Source organism: Motacilla alba, chromosome 4, assembly GCF_015832195.1.
Source record: "Motacilla alba alba isolate MOTALB_02 chromosome 4, Motacilla_alba_V1.0_pri, whole genome shotgun sequence".
NCBI classification, from domain to species: Eukaryota; Metazoa; Chordata; class Aves; order Passeriformes; family Motacillidae; genus Motacilla; species Motacilla alba.
In genome coordinates, this window is record NC_052019.1 from 31353305 (window position 1) to 31372168 (window position 18864).

An 18864-nucleotide genomic window follows, 5' to 3' on the forward strand; every position below is an offset into this window, starting at 1 on the left:
AAAGTCTTTGATTAGCATAGAGAGAATGAAATTACTACAAAGGAGTTTTTAGATGGATTATCTAGAAATTACTAAGATTCAATTTCTAAAGTACAAAGAAAACTCATTGGAAAGTTCTTGTTACTGTACTTGAGTTAAGTAATTGGCTTGAATCCTATTCATGACACATTGCAAATCTTGCCCCCATGGAAGCTGCATTTAATTATTTTTTGGAATATCACCACAGCTCTGCTTTCCTGGAATGATGATAAGCATAACAGAAAATGTTATTGCCACTTAGTTTTTTGCACAGATTGTTCTTACTCCTGCTACACAAATTACCCAAGGTAATTGTTTAAACAACCAGTCTCTTTCCATTTTGTTAGAGTAATTAAAATATAAAGAGATTTTTGGGGCTTGGGAAGGTTACTGTCAATAACGAGAAATTAAGGTGGTTTTCTTTTTTTCTTGGAACATCTTCTTTTCTAATCTGTGAACCAGCAATGTGGGAAAAAAAAAGTGTAGTTTATTTAAGATAACCATTATGAAACTAAACCTAGCACCAGTCTGTATATAGGATTTTCAAATTGGGCTTTCAGGAGCAGGAATTTTTTCCTAAAGTAAACATCTCATTCAAGCCATGAAAACTTAGCCAGAATGATAAACATATCAATGAGCAAGCTATCTTGTTTGTACTGGGGAAAGTGTAATGATGGTATTAAGGTTTAAAACTCAGTTTTAACTGAGAACTGTTCTAAGAGAAAAGAATGGATACAAGTATGTTTTGCCTCAGTAATCGGAAATTAAAGCTATATCCTTTTCCCAATTTCTGCAGTTGTACCCTGCTTCTTTTTAGACAGTCAGTCATATCTAAGGCACAATTGCTTAGGAAAAAAGGCCAATTCTGACTCTGCAGGACTCACAGGCTTTTACAACAACCTTCTTGTGGGCTGTCAGCCCAAGAACCTTCAGTTCCCCCTAGTGGGAGTTTATTCTTTCAATTCAAAAAACTTCAATTAAAAGCTGGCAAGGAATGAAATACAATGCATTTAGTAATTGCACGCCTCTTGCCATTTATCCACCTTAGATCCTGCAATCTGCAGCCTTAGCCAGGTGTAGAAGCACAGCTCAGGGTTTGAATATTGTTTGAGTTTGCATCCCTATGTCCTCTGATTTGATCCAGGCCTCTCCCTCACTGTCATAGATGGCTTATCTGTGTAGCCACTGAAGAGCCAGGGAGCTCCCCCAGCCCCAGTGACAGCGTGTGAGAGCTGCTGTCCCAGGTACCCTCACTTGTGCTGCTGCTGGCTTCTCAGAGCTTAAAGGCAGAGCCACTGTGTTAGGTGCTGACCATGGAAGGTTACAGGGCTAGCACATCTGGACTTTCCTTTAGAAGTCTTCTGTTTGGTTACTGAACTATAAAATAACACTAAAATGTTAAAAAAAAAAAAAAAAAAGTTTTTGAAACAACTTGTTGAGGAGCCATCAGACTTGCCTTTAAACCCGGTCTTCAATGTCTCATGAGTTGCCTTTCTAATGAAGGTTTTATTTACTATAAGTTCCTAACCTTCAAGTCCAGCAGGCAAAAAAAAAAAGTCCTTTTCCCTCTATTTGCAAGAAGTGTTTTTCTTAATGTTTAAACCAGCTCCTTTACTTGAGCAAAAGTGCAAGTAAAGTACTTCTTTTTAAAATGCCTCATTTGTCCTATTTAAGGTTTCAGGCTCTATATAACTATACCCCTAGGAACGAAGATGAATTGGAGCTCAGAGAGGGAGATGTCATTGATGTGATGGAAAAATGTGATGATGGATGGTTTGTGGGTATGTTTTGATTTGGTTGCTTTCTTCTTTTTTTCCCCCTGACCTGTGCTGCCCTCTTTGGGCAGTGTCTTTTAAACAACTTGATTTTGGCATTTAGTGTAACAAACTTGAACCTGGCTTTATCAGGAGAAATCCCAACCAAAATCCACTGAAATTAGCAGGTGATTTTGCACTTCTGTCTTTTAAAATTGATAGATGCCAAATTGACACACAGTTCCAGATTGCTGTACAGCATTGTTGTCATTTGTGACACAGAATGGACTATGCATTACTTCTCTCTTTATAAAGGCCAGGCAACTTAAAACCTTCTCACGTGAATACATCCACAGCATTGACCACATGTGAAACCCAAGTATTACTGAACAAACAACAATTTCATAACCAGGCCTAGATATAGTGGCTTAATCATTTCATAAACCCTCATGCACACAGCAGCTAACCTGATCATCTGATAAGTTCTTAATATTTAAAAAATTCACATGATTTAAGTAGACTTTATGTTGTTAAATTATTTCTATGTACCAAGAATTTTAGCACAGCTTTTAATCAGGCCTAACAATCAGTCAAATATGCCTCTTTATTTGCATTTTGCTTCCTGCGTTACACTTCATTAAACCTCACAAATAAAATTGTATATTATAAGGAACTCCAGATCATTCTGTTTGTGCAATATTAAACATAAAAAATTTTAAGGCCATGCTTACATAGTGATTTTCTGTTGTTACTCCCATCTTTCATCTATTGCTTCTAATTTCAGGAACCTCAAGAAGAACCAAATTCTTTGGTACTTTCCCTGGAAACTATGTCAAGAGGCTGTGAAATTTTTTTTCTACTTATTTATGCTGCATCTCTGCAACACATCTGCATAAAGCTGCTAGAAAACATGCTACACTGGCCTTCTGTTTTCTCGCTTGCAGTCTCAAATAGAGGCCATCTAGTTCATCCTCATCCCATCCCACCCGCCAAACCGTTCCAGCAGTATTACAGCAACGACCACAGTGTGAATAACTAAGCTTTTCTGAGACAAGAGGAATCATTTCAACATTTAAATACTCCCTGCTTTAAAGTCTTTTCATAGGAAAAGCCTGATGACAGGTACACAAATGAGTTGCCATGGGGGGTCGGGGGGAAGGGGGAAAAAATTAATCTTGGTTTGAACATTTGTGGTACTATCATGAAGTCTAGTGGGATTCTTTTCAGCATGCATGTAATACAGAGGAAAGTTGCTGTTTACTATTTTTTAAAAAATTGGTTTCACACATTCTTATTAGCTTGGCAGCATTTGTTGCTTCCACACTGCTGTGTCACAGGTTTGCCTATTGTACTGGTTTACAATGTATGACAAACTATAATATAGACTTTTTGCCTGCACTTGTATGCTGTAACAAATGCACAGTGATTGTAAAATCTCAAGCAAGCAAAGTGAAAAATGAAGAACTGCAAGTGTTCTGAACGGGTGCAATGGTATTGGCTAAATCTTTTTTTCTTTTTTTCCCTAATGAAAAACTGTAGTGAACCTGTAGTGTTTCTGTTAAAAAGTAAGAAGTGCAAAAGGCACAAAGACTGGGGAAAGAGGATTTAAGGAAGAGCAAGACAGTGCTGTAAGCATAGGCAATAATAACCCGCTATTGATGTCTGATATTAAGTGGTTGTAATCAAAATGTTGTAATAGTAAGCAACATGAAGTGTAAGAGGTTAGTGTTTTTACTTATCAGGAAATTAAAGAAGCAGGAAGGTAAACAGTGTTAGTACAAAGGGTTGTTGGATTTTGGTTTTTTTCTTTCCTAACCTAGCCACCTGAAAAATATTCACAAGCATCATGTACTGATTTATTTCACTATATATGTGTATGTATGTTAATGAAACCCAAGTTACACATTCTTTTTAGGAATTTAGACAGAAAAAAAAAGTCACAAGTATTAAAACCGATATATTTTAGAGGTGTTGGGTTTTGGTTTTTTGTCTGAATGAACAAGTGTTTGAAAACATACATTTTCCATAAGCAAAGGTAAGCATAAATAGCAAATGAAATTAAGGCACAGGATGATAATGACTATGGCTTTATAAAAATAAAAATTTGGATTTGGTTTCTTTGGCACCTTATAGATGGTAAAAGCTTCTGCTGCATTTTTCATGGGTAAAGGATCAAAATTATCAAAATGTATGTAGTCTCTGTAGCATTTTGTACATAATTTTGCTTTTTTGTACAGAGCCATTTGGTTGTTGATTTTTGAAAAATTAAGTTTCTTGTTTGCCCTTCTTCACATACAGAACATTTTAATGCATTTTTCCTTTCTTTCTCTGTTTACCATAAGCACATCTGGATAGTGCAATTCTGTAAGATAGCCTTTTATGCAAAATTTTATTAATTAAAATATGGTTTACCAGCCAAATCTAAATGTACATACGTCTTTATTACTGAGGAAGGTCATTAAGGCAAAGGTAAAGAAACATCTTTGTGCAGCATACCTTTATTATTGCAGATTTCATGGCAAAAGCTTTATATTCAAAGGCTTTCAATTTTAAACTAGATCTGCATGCAGCTTTGCTGTGAGATTAATACTATCTTTGATGCCATTTATGATTGAAGACTTAAATATCTGTTGCCTGTGATATTTAAAAAGTACTGTTTCTACTCTGTATCTGATTTTAGAAAAATGCAGGTTTTTCATACCTGGGTTTCAGGTAACTGACTTTGAATTCCTACAAGCAAAAGGTCTCTGTGGTTTTTTTTTTCTTGAATAGACTTCTAATAAATTTTGCTTGGAGTACAAAACTGTTTCCCCCATCATTTCTCCAAATACAAGTAACTTATCACTTAAGTATTGCAAAGTGCTTATCTCTTCAAGCTTGTATGCAAATATTAGTACATCTTGTACTTACACACACCACCCCCATCAAGCCTACCCCAGTTATATATATGTGCCTCTAGCATTGGCCACACAGCTCTCACTTGGTCCACTTCTGTCTCATCCCTGAAACACCTAAATGCAAAAGCAACATTATGGACTTTCTGCATAGAGTGCACTGATTTGAGATGATTTTTCTCTTGCCAGAACCACCCTTCACACAGAAACACAAAGGTAAAACACACAATGTATAAACCCTTTATACATGCCACAAGTTCCTACATCCTAAACCTTCAACAAAAGCAAAACAAGAACTCGCATGTTAAATTACATAGGAATGAGAATTGAGGAAAACACTGGTATTTGGGGAATATTTTACACTTGGGACATCTCTGCTTGGCAGGGAACAACTGTCCAAAAAAACTTGCAAAAAGAAGCAAAGCAGGTTCTAGGTTTTGCGCGGGGGGTTGTGTTTGGTTTTTTTGTTGAATTTTTTTTCACTGCCTGATAGCACAGATACTGCTGGAGCCTCAAAGTACCTCTTCAGTCCTTCTTCACCATGCCACGCTGGCCATTCCTGCCAGGCTGCTTCTTCCCAAATGCTGTGCATGGTGGACTTATACCACTAAAGAATCCAGTACAACAGCAACCTGCATTTGGACAGGAATAATCCGTTTCCTCAAGTCTGACGTATGCTGTTTCATCTTCACAATTGCTGGGCTGGAAAATGCAAACCCACCAACACCTCTAAATAATAAGTATATAGCTGAAAGTGACACCTGTCTACAAGGAGGTTAAGACCAAGGACTGCTGTTAAAACTCCAGCAGAAACTCCTTTGTCAGTATAATTGTCAGTGATGGGAGTGCTTTCAGTAGGACAAGGCCTGATTTAGTCAGTATGACTGAAGTGACCATTCCCTTCCTCTGCTAATTTAGCCTAAACCCATCACATGCATCTCTTCTCACAGCCCAATAACCAAATGCTGGCATGTGCAGTGTGACACGTGGTTGGCCCTTTCTGTTTGCTGGGTGACCCAGCATGGAATTCAGGACACCACTGAAGTCCTGCTTTATGCTATGTACCTATGAGAACTGTCAGAAAGTGCTGTGCTCTAAAAGTCTTCTATAAAAACTAGCCTAATCAGCTGGTCAGTATAGTCTCATTAATATAAAGAAATTCTGCATAGTTAAGGGTCTGAGTGGTTAAGGGGTGAAATAGACTCCTCTGCTAATTGCAAAGTGAATGAAAAAGGGGAAAATATTTGCCATTGTAGTAAGAACAGCAAGCCATTGACACTTAAGGAGAAGACTGTAGTTCTTGATGTTTTAGTCAAAAAGTAGAGAAATATTTCAGTATATCCAGGTAAACCAAACATACTCAATTCTGCTAAGTCTGTTCCTTCCATAGTGTAGTTGGGATATCAGCAAACTAAAGGATTTTTTGAGTTTCCGTGGATAGGCCCCTATAAAATGAAGAAGGCCACCCCACACAAGTAGGTGATGTTTTATCCAAAAAGTCAGAGAAAGAGAGGTCTGGGGAATTAGAGGCCAGCCAGTTTAACATCTAGGAAAAGATGAGAACAGATCAATTAAAGGCTTCAGATAGTCACTGATTTTTCTGGAAAATTATGTATCAAACCAAATTCTTTTTCTCTTGTCAGCATATGTAACATGCTTCTTGGTTTCTGTTAGAATTTGCTTTTAATGCTATGAGTTGGCAGCTGAATTTGCAGACTAAGGAAAGTCAGTACCAGTGCCAATAAAATCAAGTCTGTTGCAGAGTTGCACTACATTACAGACAAAGAGGCAATATAACCACAGCATCCCAAAAAACCAGTTGATCTCAGTCCCTACCCTGCAGAGACAGTATTTGCTGCCGAGGCAAAGGCTTCCTAAAACAAGACAGCCCATAACATATCAACAGTCCAGGGAGACTAATGCATGAGCAGTTCAGGGTAGTGATCTATATCCCAAACTAAGCAAAGGGTCACCCTAGCAGGTCTCACATTCTGTCACCCGTGCCAAAGCAAAGCATGGTGTCATTCTGCGATGCCTGGTATTTACTAGTTGCCTTTTAAATGCTGATATACAGAACCCAGACAGGAACACGAGGTGCTTCCTGTGCATTTGAAAAAGCAGTGCATGAGCCCATGGGAAGCTGGAAACATGAAGTCAGTAGCTCTACAGAGACCTTAGGTCATTGCTAAGTATAGTCCCTTACAGCATTAATAGTTACAGGGTGAAACCCTGCCTTTGCTCCAGTTAACAGCAAGCTCCTTTGAAGTCAATAGATCCCACAGTATTGGTAATAATTTCTGTGTTAACATGAAACTAAAATTGCATAAGAAAGAAGCACAGGAACTGAACATCCAGTTTGGGTTGGTTATATTACATTGAAAAGTATGAGTGCATACAGAGACCAGAGTATACTTCTTTAACCATTCCCCCAACACAGCAGAGCAGGTAGTTCTCTTTTTAAGTACTTAACTAACAAGTTAGCTTAAAAAATTTTTTCTTTTATCCGTAGTTACAACCAGCAAATACCAATCCGACCAACACCTAAATCCATCCATTTTACACAGCAGGGAACTGCCAGACCAACACAATGGAAATCAGTACCTTATCCATACACAGTAAATAAGGATGCTGAATTTAACAAGACTTTCTTCTGCAAGTCTATCGATAATCAATCAAGATCATGCCATTTATTTGACTGGATGCAAAAATTGCCATTTTACTTTTATCCGCCCTGTAATGGCCAGATAGTTAAGTTCCCAAGTCCTAGCTAAAGATTGCCCAATAGAATCAATTGTTCTCATCCATATAGTGAAGTCACATTCCTTTGAAAATTAAAAATATTTTCACACATATCTATGCAGAATATGACAGAAATCCACTGGAACAAAATAATGAATTAATTCCTGCTTGCACTTCCCTAAGTCACGAACTAATTAGGCCAAAGAAAGTGATACTGGTGACTGCTAGGCTCTCATTAATGGGTTTTATGTGACCTCTGAAACATTAAAAAAAAATAGTAAAAGCTTCCAGTTACTATGTGGTGATGAAACCAGGAAAGAACCTGAACAATCCTGCAAGTGCAACTTCTAGTGCAAATGTGCTGGAAATAGTTACACTGTGCAGCTGCACCCAGGACTCCCAGCTCCTGTTTTGTTTGCATCAATGGGAATCCTATATAAAATGTATTAAGAAATATGCCTTTTAATATTTAGATTTTGTTTCCTCAGGGGTCACAAAGAAGCAAAGTTTTGTGGTAACCAATTGTTTTATACCACAAAAAAGCAGAAAACATTCTTACTAAAATAGCTTTAATGCCTATAACAACTCTCCCATACCAATTTTTTGCGCAACCTTTATATCATGATGTCACATCTAATTGCAAATCAGGAGCACAGAGGGTCCCACTACATCAGAATGGCATTACATCACAAGCGACACGAGGGCAGGGAGGGGGGGAAGTGTTGACTGACAACACAAAATGCGTTGCTATCCTCAGTACAGACACTCACATCTCAACAATTCAGGTTTCTTGCTGCCAACACAAATAACAAACTTGAAAGCCATCATTTCATCACCCCCATAAACAAATAGCAAAGTAATCCTCCTACATTTTCCATCCATCAGATAAATCAGTAAACCACTTTACAAACATCCCAAGAATAATGTAATTATTTATTTCTACCAGTGAAGAATTACCAGAGAATTACAAGCAGTGGCTCTTGATAGTTCCCTCCAAAAGGAGGGGTTTCACTTCTCTCTCATAAGCCAATGTTTCCCTTTGCAAGAGAGGACGCAGTATTCACTTGTGTCCACTTTGGGGGTCCAAGCTCTAGCTCCAAGTGACTGGCAGAGAAATCTGCTATTTTAATATCTTAAAGGATCTGGCCCTTTAAGATTGTTTTGGCCATCTTACATTAATATAAAATGGCGTAATTTTATCTCAAGATTTTCTATAAGTGCCACTTAAGGACCAAAGAAATAAACTGCTCTATTAAAATAATCAAGCCTTCAGTCATTTGCACTGTGATTCTTTCCCTCACCCCTGAGTTAAGCACACAAGTAAAACCAGCACTTCAGATGGGGAACACTGAGAAGCTTGAACATGTCGTTGGGAAACACTGAGAAGCTTGAACATGTCGTTCTAAGTGGGTCATTGCACCGCTTCTGTCACTGTGATTTGCTAGATAAACCCCAAGCATGCAATGACCCAACTCATGCTTCCCTGGGTTAGTGCTCTGAACTGTAATGTGAAACATGTACAAATACCAGCTGGCTTAATACCCACCAGAGGCTTTTCTTACACTACCACAGATTCATCTGTTAAAGATAGGGGGTTTTTTCATATGTAACTGGAAGTATTTGAACAGGTGAGAATGAGCCCTTCCCTCCTTACACCATAAAAGAGGACAAATGAATGTGCCCAGGATGTCTGGGGTAGTAGAGAGCAATATTTATATGCCATGGAAGAGTTCAAGGAACTATTTATAGATTCATTTCAACTGCTTCTGCAGCCAGCTCTGAGGTACAAGACATAAAGCAGTACATGAGACAATCTGAAGCAGAAAGTATGAAAGTCATATGACATCAAAACCACAGGGAAACACTAAGGACACACAAAAAACCCCTCTGCTAGTCACCAATCCATACTCACATTCTGGAACAAGCATACTGCTACATATGGGTGCAAAATTTTTGTATCTACCATTGCAGTCAAAAAGAATTTTAAAGAAGAGTGTTGAAGAAAGAGATTGTCCCAAACCTACATCAGCATCAGAAAATTTCTGACCATCGCAGCTTTAATTACAAAACTTCTGCAGTTTAAGCTGTTACAGAAAATTGACTTTTCAGTTGCACACACCGGGGATAAATTCTGTGCACAGGATCGTAAAATTACTGCTAACTATCCAAACTTTCTCCATTCTTTGCAGCACACACTTCCTTTGTTTATCTATTTCATTGCAGGGTCACAAGTAGTGCAGGCTTCAAGACAAGACTCCTTAAGGCAGAAAACCTGCAACTTATTTATACAGTATTCATGCTAAGATGTCCTTGGTCCTTTGAGGTCTTAACCATTGTTTTAATGCAGAAGGGAAAACAGCACTAAATTAAAATAATGTATGTCTATAAGTGAAGCAATTTAACAGGTACATCCTGTACCTCAGTTACAGAAACAGAAGATGTTTCAATCTCCTCCGTTCAAAAAAAAAAAACCAAAAAAAAACCCAAACCAAAAACCCCCAAACAAACAAACAAAAAAATTCCAAACCAAACAAATTAAAAAAAAAAAACCCAAATACACAACAAAACCAGAGAGGTGGGGTGGCTACCAGTGAAGAAAGAGCAGTGTATTTGGGACATCAGAGGCAGACAGGGAGAGCTGTTTCAGGGAGAGCTGTTTGAAGCCCTAGAAACAGGATACCTGGCCATGTTGTGGAGCCAGCCTTGTCAGCCTTCTTCCTTTGATGGCTTAAGTTTTAGCTTTCATATTTTCCAGATTCTGTACTACATTAGTATATAACTCTGAACTTCATATAAAGTGTTTGCAAGTTCTCTTCACAATTTAGTTAGACAAAACAATCCTTTTCTAGCCTCAGAACCAAGGACACTGTTGCAGTTTCAGGCCCAAAAAGTATAAACAACAGTGAACTGAGGAGAGCAATCTGGGAAGATTGGACTTTATAACCTGAAGCTGTAATTGGACAATTAACCCCAACCAAAACTTATAAAAGTGTGAAAACTCATGTCTTGGTGTTCATCATGGGTGGGCTCTTGTACTGCCCAAGGTGTATCCTTTGAAGGCCTTTTTAATAAATACCCACTTTATTCCTTTAACACGGTCTAGCCTCTGTTCTAGCTGGCCTCACAAGACATCACCTTCAGCACACACATCCTGTGATTCCATGAATGATAGCTCCCCAGGAAAGCTGTAGAAAGGTAACTATTACAGTCAGACCAGACTAAAAAGAGTCAAGAGTAAGATCAACAGGGGAAGATACAAACAGCTACAGCAAGCCCAAAGAAATCCTTCAGGCTCTATGGGCCCACCCACCCTGAAGGGCGTGGTTTTAAGTCCAGCTGGAAATTTGACTGTCCTGGTTTTAAGCCCAGCTGGAAAGTAAGCACCATGCAGCTGCTCACTCAACCCCCCCCATACGAGTGACCTACCCTGCTTTTCCCTACTGTTCTACCACTCCTCCTCCTGTCAGCTCCAGAGGCAGAAGTACTATTGAGGGAAAGGCATCCATGGAATATGAAACATTTTACTACTGAAAATTACTGCAATTCTGTTTTATTCCATTCAAGCTCTCACACTTTGGTTCTTGCCTTACCCAGACATCTACCAAAAGACCTCAGCAATTTGACATCATTGCTGAAATCCAGAACTTCCAAAGATGAGAAGGTCTCTAGCATCAGCTAAATAAAACTTACATTAGCTAACAGCTCCCGCAGCACATTCACTGGAGATTGTTAGAAGATCCTGACTTTAAACATTCTGGCATTCCCTCAAGCGAGAGAACTTTAGCAAGTTACTTCTAAGCTCTGAGAAATGCTAAACAAGAAATCGCTGAAATGCAATGGTCAGGCAAGAGGGGGTAAAAAAACAGTCTTAGGGAGACTTTTTTTTTTTCCTTTCCAGAAGAGGTTTTTAATTTTTGCTGTTTGGTTTGTTGGGTGTGGTTTTTTTAAGCTGGAAGGAGTCAGTGGTAATGATTGCAAGCAAAACTGTTTTCGGGTCTTTTTTTCCAGAGATATTTTTGTTAGGAGACTTTACTCACATTTCAAAGCACTACCTGTAAATGGCATCATTTACTTCACATTGTAGAATGAGGATTACCCTTTGAAAAGCCTAGAGGAATTGCACCCAAATTCCAGCCTGGATTTCTCAGTACTAGCAAACTTCAAGAATAAAAATTGCCAGCCATGGTATGAACTACATTAACTCTCCACATGCTGGAGTATAGCAATAGTGGATATATGAATACCAGTTTTAAGACTCTTTGTGGATATCTGACAGTTCCACATCTACCATTTCATATAAAGTTATTACATGTTGATAAAATGAGAAGCTTGTCCTGCTTAAGTTTCTGCTGTTTTTATCCTTGCTGCAGTTCATAATTTTTCACAATACAGCCAGTTTTTGCAAATGTTTTCTCAACTCTGTGCACTTCCCCTTAAATTCACTGAACAGAATCAAGCAAAAAGTCCAGTCAGGGCAAAGTGTGAAATATAAAATTAATTACTTTCATTTGGCTTTTTTTTTTCTTTGCTGATAACAAACTAATTCGTGGATGTGAACAAGCTGCCAGTGTCCTTTAAACAAGCAGAAAGAGATTAATCGAGATAGTAATGGGGAAAATATTTACAGTATCTAGCCACATTTAAGCATTCTGCTTGAGTAACTAGAGTGTGCGTCAGGACCCGAGGACCCAGCTTTGTGGCTAGCTATGTTCTGAAGCTGCTAATCTCTGGCTCAGGGCCCACCTTATACTTAAAACAGAATACAATATTTGTCTTTCAGCTGTTGCCGTTTGTCATGACCCAATAAACATGGCTAACTCTGCCATAGCAACTGCTGTTAAAATGCTGAAGCCAAGCCACAAAGTGAAAGAAAAATTAATGCTGAATACGGTACTTTATGGAACGCAAGATAACAACTGTATATTGAAAGACATTCTGATGCCTGTTTCTAAGAGAGAAATACTCAGAAGTTTTGGCACTTGGACTACAAGTGACTATGACCTAACATGTGATTTCACATGTGATCTCATCATTTGTTTGTGTATGGAGTCTTATCTCTTGGGAGACCACAAAATAGGTCAAGGTATTGATCTAGAGGTTTGACACATGCTTTGAAGAAACACTTGACTGCTCTGTACTTAGAAAAAAAAAATCCGCATATTTTTTCAGGCTTAAGGGAGAATGAACTGCTGTTTTTCTTTCTTCCTAAGCTTCCCAGATAAAGATCTTGGGTTACTAGACTAACACAGAACAACTGTAAATACCTGTTACCAAGGATATTTTTCTCTTATAGATACAAATGCACACAAGCTCACAGACACGGGCTGACAGAAAAACCTGTCAAGTACAGCAATACAGAATGAGCTACCATGGACCACGGTTCAAATCCTTATGGTTCCTTGTTGCCTACACGCCTCCAAAAAACCTGCAGCCAGCCTCAGGGAAACACCAGACACACTCTCAGTGGCATTCACACATTTGGAGTACAGTTGCATATAAGCACTTTGCTCTGCTACATTCGAAGAGCCCTATGCAAAAGCAGTATTTTACAGCCAAGGATAAAGGTGTGGTTAAAAAGAACTGCACAGAATGAAAAATAGGAGAAACTTCAGAAGAAGATCCAGACAGGATGAGCAGCTTTGCCTCCCACTTTATTTCTGCCTTTCCTAAAGGTATTTTCTAACTAGTCATAGCATTCCCAGACTTTTATTATTTATTATTTACAATATAAGACATTCTCAATAAGTCAAAAGATAATAATTTTAAAATTATATATAGAAAAAAAATTTAAAACTTAAAGCAGGAATAAAATATGAATCACAACTATACAGGGATAAGCATTTTCTTTTTAACCAAGAAATCACTGTTCTTTTCTTGACACTTCAGATCTTTTTCCAGACATAACTTTCACTGACTATAAAAAATATACTAGAAGAAGGGAGAAAGCATACATACACATAAGTGTTTCTATGGAGAGGGACATACACTATAGACAGGATCTTCACTGACAGTTTTACCACTCCAAGAAGAACAAGCTCTCTCTTATCATCTAATAATTTTAGACAAAATGCAATCCAAAAAGCATTGCTACTGCCTCCTGCCTGATGGGTTCCTTTAGTCACACAATCTGTACTAAGAATCTATTCTTAGTCTTGAGTTTTGCAAAATTCTCTGAAATTTTTCTTGCATCTAGTGCTGCTGAATAGAACCAGCTCCTTCTCCAGCAGCAGCGTATGTAATCTCAATACATTCACTTGCCTATAACCTTTAATCTTGATTAGTTGAGGAGCAGGAAAAGGTTAATTATAACTAACAAAGAAGGGACATACCACAGCATTTTGTGCCAGTTTTAGTCTATGAGTAGTGTGGATACAGTAATTAATATTCCATGAATGAGACTTGAATAGCAATTACAAAATACATGTCTGAAAAGAAAGGATGAAATGTCTAAGCAAGATGTACACAGGAGAAGCTGATTGGCTCATGCCTGAAACACAGTTGGCCAACAGCTTCTGAGTATCTAAAATTACTATCTGCTAATTTACAATTTAACATACCCCTCTGGAAGGCCTCATGTTACCTCCATCACTTCCACTCCCCATTTCCCTGGTCCTAATCACCTTATTTCCTCCAGCCTCTTCTTTTCTGGGCCTTGCCAATACTTTACTTGTATCATGCAACCCAGCACAAGAAAAGATGTATGGTTGGCCACCACTGGCATACTAACATCATCCAGACATGTATTTTGGCCTACACAGACACAAACAATAATAATCTAATGGTAAATGTTTACCTTTTACACCTAAGGCTTGGAAAGGACAAGAGTCAAGCGTCTTGATGCCACTTGATCTCTTCACTATCCCTTTAGTAAATATAAGCTTTTCTCTTGAAAAGACACAGTTAGTTTTCACATAGCAATACAAGATTACTTCACTAAACATAAAATCACACATGAAATCAAGAAGTAGGACTAATTCTTGTAGAAATAAAAAGTGAGACTTTGCCTTTAACAGAGGCAGTGCTGGGTGTCTGAAGAGGCATGTTATCTTTCCTGTAGGTATGTGTCATTGCACACCTAATGAAGGATTTGGACTATTTCCTGAATGCTGCTCTAGAATATACCTCATGAAAGAAGTTCCATAAATTTAACAACTGCTGTGCATTATTTTTTCAGGTAAAGTCGAATGGCAAACACATCAGAGAGTTGTGTAACAGCCAGCTTATGTTCAAAAATTATGTAAGTGCCAGCATGTTAATTTATGAAGCGTACTGGACTTATCTGCTGGCACAGAGCCTTGCTAACTTCATTCCAACTCCAGTTCTTTGAAATGAGCTTATCTCATTTCCAATGCCAAAATGGCTTTAACTTTAAACAAAAAAAGGCATCAGCTTGCCAAATTTGGACATGACGTTTGACTGCAGCTATTAAAGGGAGCAGAACCACAGATGAGTGAATGAGCTGAAAAGAAAAACAACTCCTTCCTCAGTCAGCTTTTAGATTCTCCATCAGAACTTCTACAGGCTGTCAGAACAGAAGGGCAAACCCTTTTCCATACACAACAGGAAACCATAGCCTCTCAGAAAACATACATAAAATTAATTGTGAAATTTGAGAAATGCAGCAATTAAGCACAAAATCTAAGAAATGCTTTGCAACTTTTTTGCCAGGAGCCATAATGATAAAATGAGGTGACACATCAGGCTCACAATGAAACCAAAAAGGACAACAAATTCCTTTCCTAGTCATAACCATATCTAACCCCTGCAAAATAGGCAAAATTGAAATAATATGACAGAAGCAACTCTTCAGAAAACCAGTGCAGTAATCAGAGTCTTAGCAACACAGACTGAAAGTCAATACATGCATAGATTGCAAACATAGGTACAGACATGAGTTTTTAAAATTAGGGTAATCAGTACTTCAATATCTTTATCAGCATCTCATTCCATTCAATATACTCCTTTTATTTTTTTAAACACTTGTCATTATTTTATAAATTTCCTCAACTGCTCCATTACATGTTTTAAAAATTAAAAAGAAATCAAGGGGGAAAAAAATCAGTGCACAAATATCAGTTAAGATGAAAACCAAGCACATCTGAAATTAAACAACTTTTAAAAACAAAATATTTCAATTTCTATTTTCAATTTGCTTAGAATTTTATGAAACAGCTCTGAAACATACCATTTCACTAAAAAAGTTACTTTCCACTTATTGGCTTGTTAATTTAGAACAGATCCTTAATATAGGCTTTAAAAGGCTCTAAGACACCTAAGTCTTCTGTTTTTACAGTATTAATGGAACAAATCTACCACCTTTAAAAGTTAAATAATATGGAGGGGGAAAAAAAAAGAAAACAAACAAGCCATTCCTGGCTTCCCAAATCTGCATACAGAAAATTTAAGAAAATGCTTATCAGTTTCAGTTTACTACTCAGAATCTAAATAGCAGAAAAAAGTACCAGAGTTATGTAAAAATGATAACCAAAGGTTTAAAATGAGAGGTCAGTTGACCTAAATCACTGCTTCAAAGCATCTACAAAGCTGGGGCAGGTAGGGAGGAGTTGCAGGAATTTTCTTCTCCACCTCACATGTATTTCCAGCTCAGGAATTTCTAATGCCTGGGAGAGGGATAAAGTACAAGACCTCTACTCCTTTCCTTGCCACATGCATGAGAAGAATAACAGAGGTGCTTGTCATACCACCTAGGAAAAGAAGAGAGATTTCTCCCTTGCCAAGAAAAACTAAGGGTACTGCTAATTTGTCAGATATCTACTAACCAAAAGCTGATAAGTTCACCAGGATCCAAATTATTAATCATTCCCTAACAATGGAATCAGGAAAAACTACAATCTGCATACAATCAGTCTTATTGCTTTGGGAACTCTTTTAAAATAAGTAGTATTTATTATAAAAAGATTTCTCATATACCCATGAATTTTGAAATGGAAAACAGGCTGTGCAGTTTGGAACACTGACCTTTCACCTCTGGACAGCCAGTTTTAGTACATGCTGTTCCACATGTGCAAGTGATTTTCAGGCTCCATTTAGCATCCTAGACTGTTACTGTCTAAACTTCACAAACAGTAAAGTCCAATATAGTTTATTATGATATAGACTAAGCTCTGAAGTAAGACAGGAGGTTTATGACTTAAAATGCAGACTCTGAAGTGTTTGGGATTTTTTTTGTTTGTTTCTGCCTGTACCAGGGCTTATTCTGGTTCTGCAGCCTGAAACGGAGCACTCCATGAGTTTACAGAAGGATGAATTGGTTTTAAACATTTGCTCCTTAAAACCTTTTTCTTCAACTCTCAGTCTGCCAAGTTGTAAGGAAAACAACATTTTCTCCCATCAAGGCAGGGACATACTGGGAGAAGAAACAAGAATATGACATCCAAAAACATTCTAATGTGAGGTAAGAAGCTTGCCTTTTGCTAGCAAAACGGAAAACAGTGTTATGCCATGGGCACAGGAGTTTGATTGCTGGAGTTTGAAAGCTAGAGAGGTGTCATGGTGTGCAGTGACAGATTTGTGTACCATGCTACCACTCTAATATCTAATTTGAGACCCCAGCTCCCAAATCTCCAAAAGCTGAGTGACACAAAGGAATTTGACAGCTTCCCCCCACCTTCTGCTTTTGGGGGAGGAGGCAGGTGGAAAACGGTGGTTATACTCTTTCAGGTTGCATTGGATGGAAAAATAACTTCTGGCACAAAAATCAAATGAAATATCAACCTGGAAAGCAAAAGTCTGCTTCAAACATTTGAGTAGTCACTATAAAGGAAAAGACTACATTATTATTCTGGGGAGGCTAGTTTATACATAAATTCATAGCAGTATTTGCAGGTAAAAAAAGTTGTAATACAAATGACCTTATAGTACAAAACAAGAAAATCTATTAAAAATACTTGTTTTATTATATGGAAGCTTCAATGACACAAAGAAAAAAAAGAGGAAATAGCACACTGCTTCATATTTACAAAAATCTATTTTTGGAGTCACAACTATTATGAAAGAAAATATGATGCCCTAAAACCAGATTAAAAAAAAAAAAAGAAAATTTTCTTTACTTTACTGAAAGGAATATACCTTTGTCCAGTGGATAAAAGTCTCTGGCTTCAACCCAGTTCATCTAGTCATTTTGGTCTAGTATGTAAAACCAGAAGTGATCTAGGTAGATAAGCCAAAAAATGTACACATACTATGTAAATGGGTGAAGGATTTTCTTAAAAGCAGTCATTGAAAAGGAATTACGAAACAGCCTTATGTGACAAGCATCAAGTCAGTATTGGCTTTCAAATCTTTTGTTTTTCTTTCCCCTCTCTAATTACAAAGAGGGAGGGGGAAAAAAAAAAAAAAGGAAAAAAAAAAAGCTGAACCTGGGAAACATCAATAAAACCAGATCTCACAATTGCTTTCCAGAGCAACAGCACCTTGGAGAGCAAGCCACCTTTCCAGTAAACTAGGTAGAAAAAAAAAATTATTACTTGAGCCAGAGCTCAGCTTCATATATGCATATGATTTATATGATTTCCACCAAAACTGAGAGCAATCACTTGCCTAGAAAAAGGTTAAACCTACCCTGCCCATACATACATCTAGCAAGATTAGAAGGGACATATGAGTAAATTTCAGTATAGTATAGAAACACGAACAAACTTTACAGACACTTAAGCAATCCCAAACCTGGCTTTTCTTAAAAAAAAAAAAAAAAAAAAAAAAAAAAAACCAAATAAAAAACCCCACACCCAAAAAGTAAACCTGCACATTAAGATATAAATCAGTAACTTAAGAATGGGAATTTGGAAGGAGTTTCTCCTGTGAACAAGTTGTATACAAGCATAATTTTTGACACAGGAAACTCAGAGCCTGATTATAATTTTTGAACTGACACTGAAATTCCTGTATTTCAAAATCATTTTCTAGTGAAGTGCATTGCAGGATTTGCAGTCTCATTATTTGAGATTGCCAATGTTCAGAGAAAAAGAAAATGCAAATTGCATATGAAAGAACTCTTTAAATGAATACATCTAATATGTTATTCATTTCCCGCTACAAATCAAAACACAGTACAGGATTCATTACAAGAAGAGGAGTGAAAACAAAAGAGTGCCAAATATGCAAGGTGTTTTCACTTAAAACAGATAATCATGGAAGAGGAGAACAGGTAAGAAACTGAAGTACTGCTTGGTGATAAGTTCTGACCTTGAACACACACAGTGTACTCTGACAGGATGAACTATATAGTGGCAATATTTTGAAGGCATATACTGAACCAATCTCAAAACGTTAGGACATACCAGAGTATATACACCACTCAGAAAGAATGAGAGGATTTTTTTCTTCAACTTCAAAATACACAAAAGTATTTGAGCTACCAAGACTGATACACCACTGACCTAAACACCTGCCTTATTTCTTTAAATGTGCCTATCTTCCTTCACATTCCTAATGAAAGC

General features: G+C 37.5%; 1 protein-coding gene across 48 annotated transcripts in view; it reads left to right on the top strand.

Moving 5' to 3' along the window:
* The window catches only part of SORBS2 (sorbin and SH3 domain containing 2), a 194812-nt gene extending 190237 nt beyond the window's left edge, over positions 1-4575 (top strand). For 44 of the 48 annotated variants that reach the window (XM_038134776.1, XM_038134779.1, XM_038134774.1 and 41 more), the window contains 2 exons: positions 1693-1799; positions 2557-4575. In XM_038134776.1, coding sequence (XP_037990704.1) covers positions 1693-1799; positions 2557-2618 — 169 coding nt within the window. In that variant the 3' untranslated portion in view covers positions 2619-4575. The remainder of the gene's footprint in view (positions 1-1692; positions 1800-2556) is intronic. The other 4 variants (XM_038134782.1, XM_038134792.1, XM_038134795.1 and 1 more) reach the window with 1 other exon arrangement.
* Positions 4576-18864: the final 14289 nt, after the last annotated feature.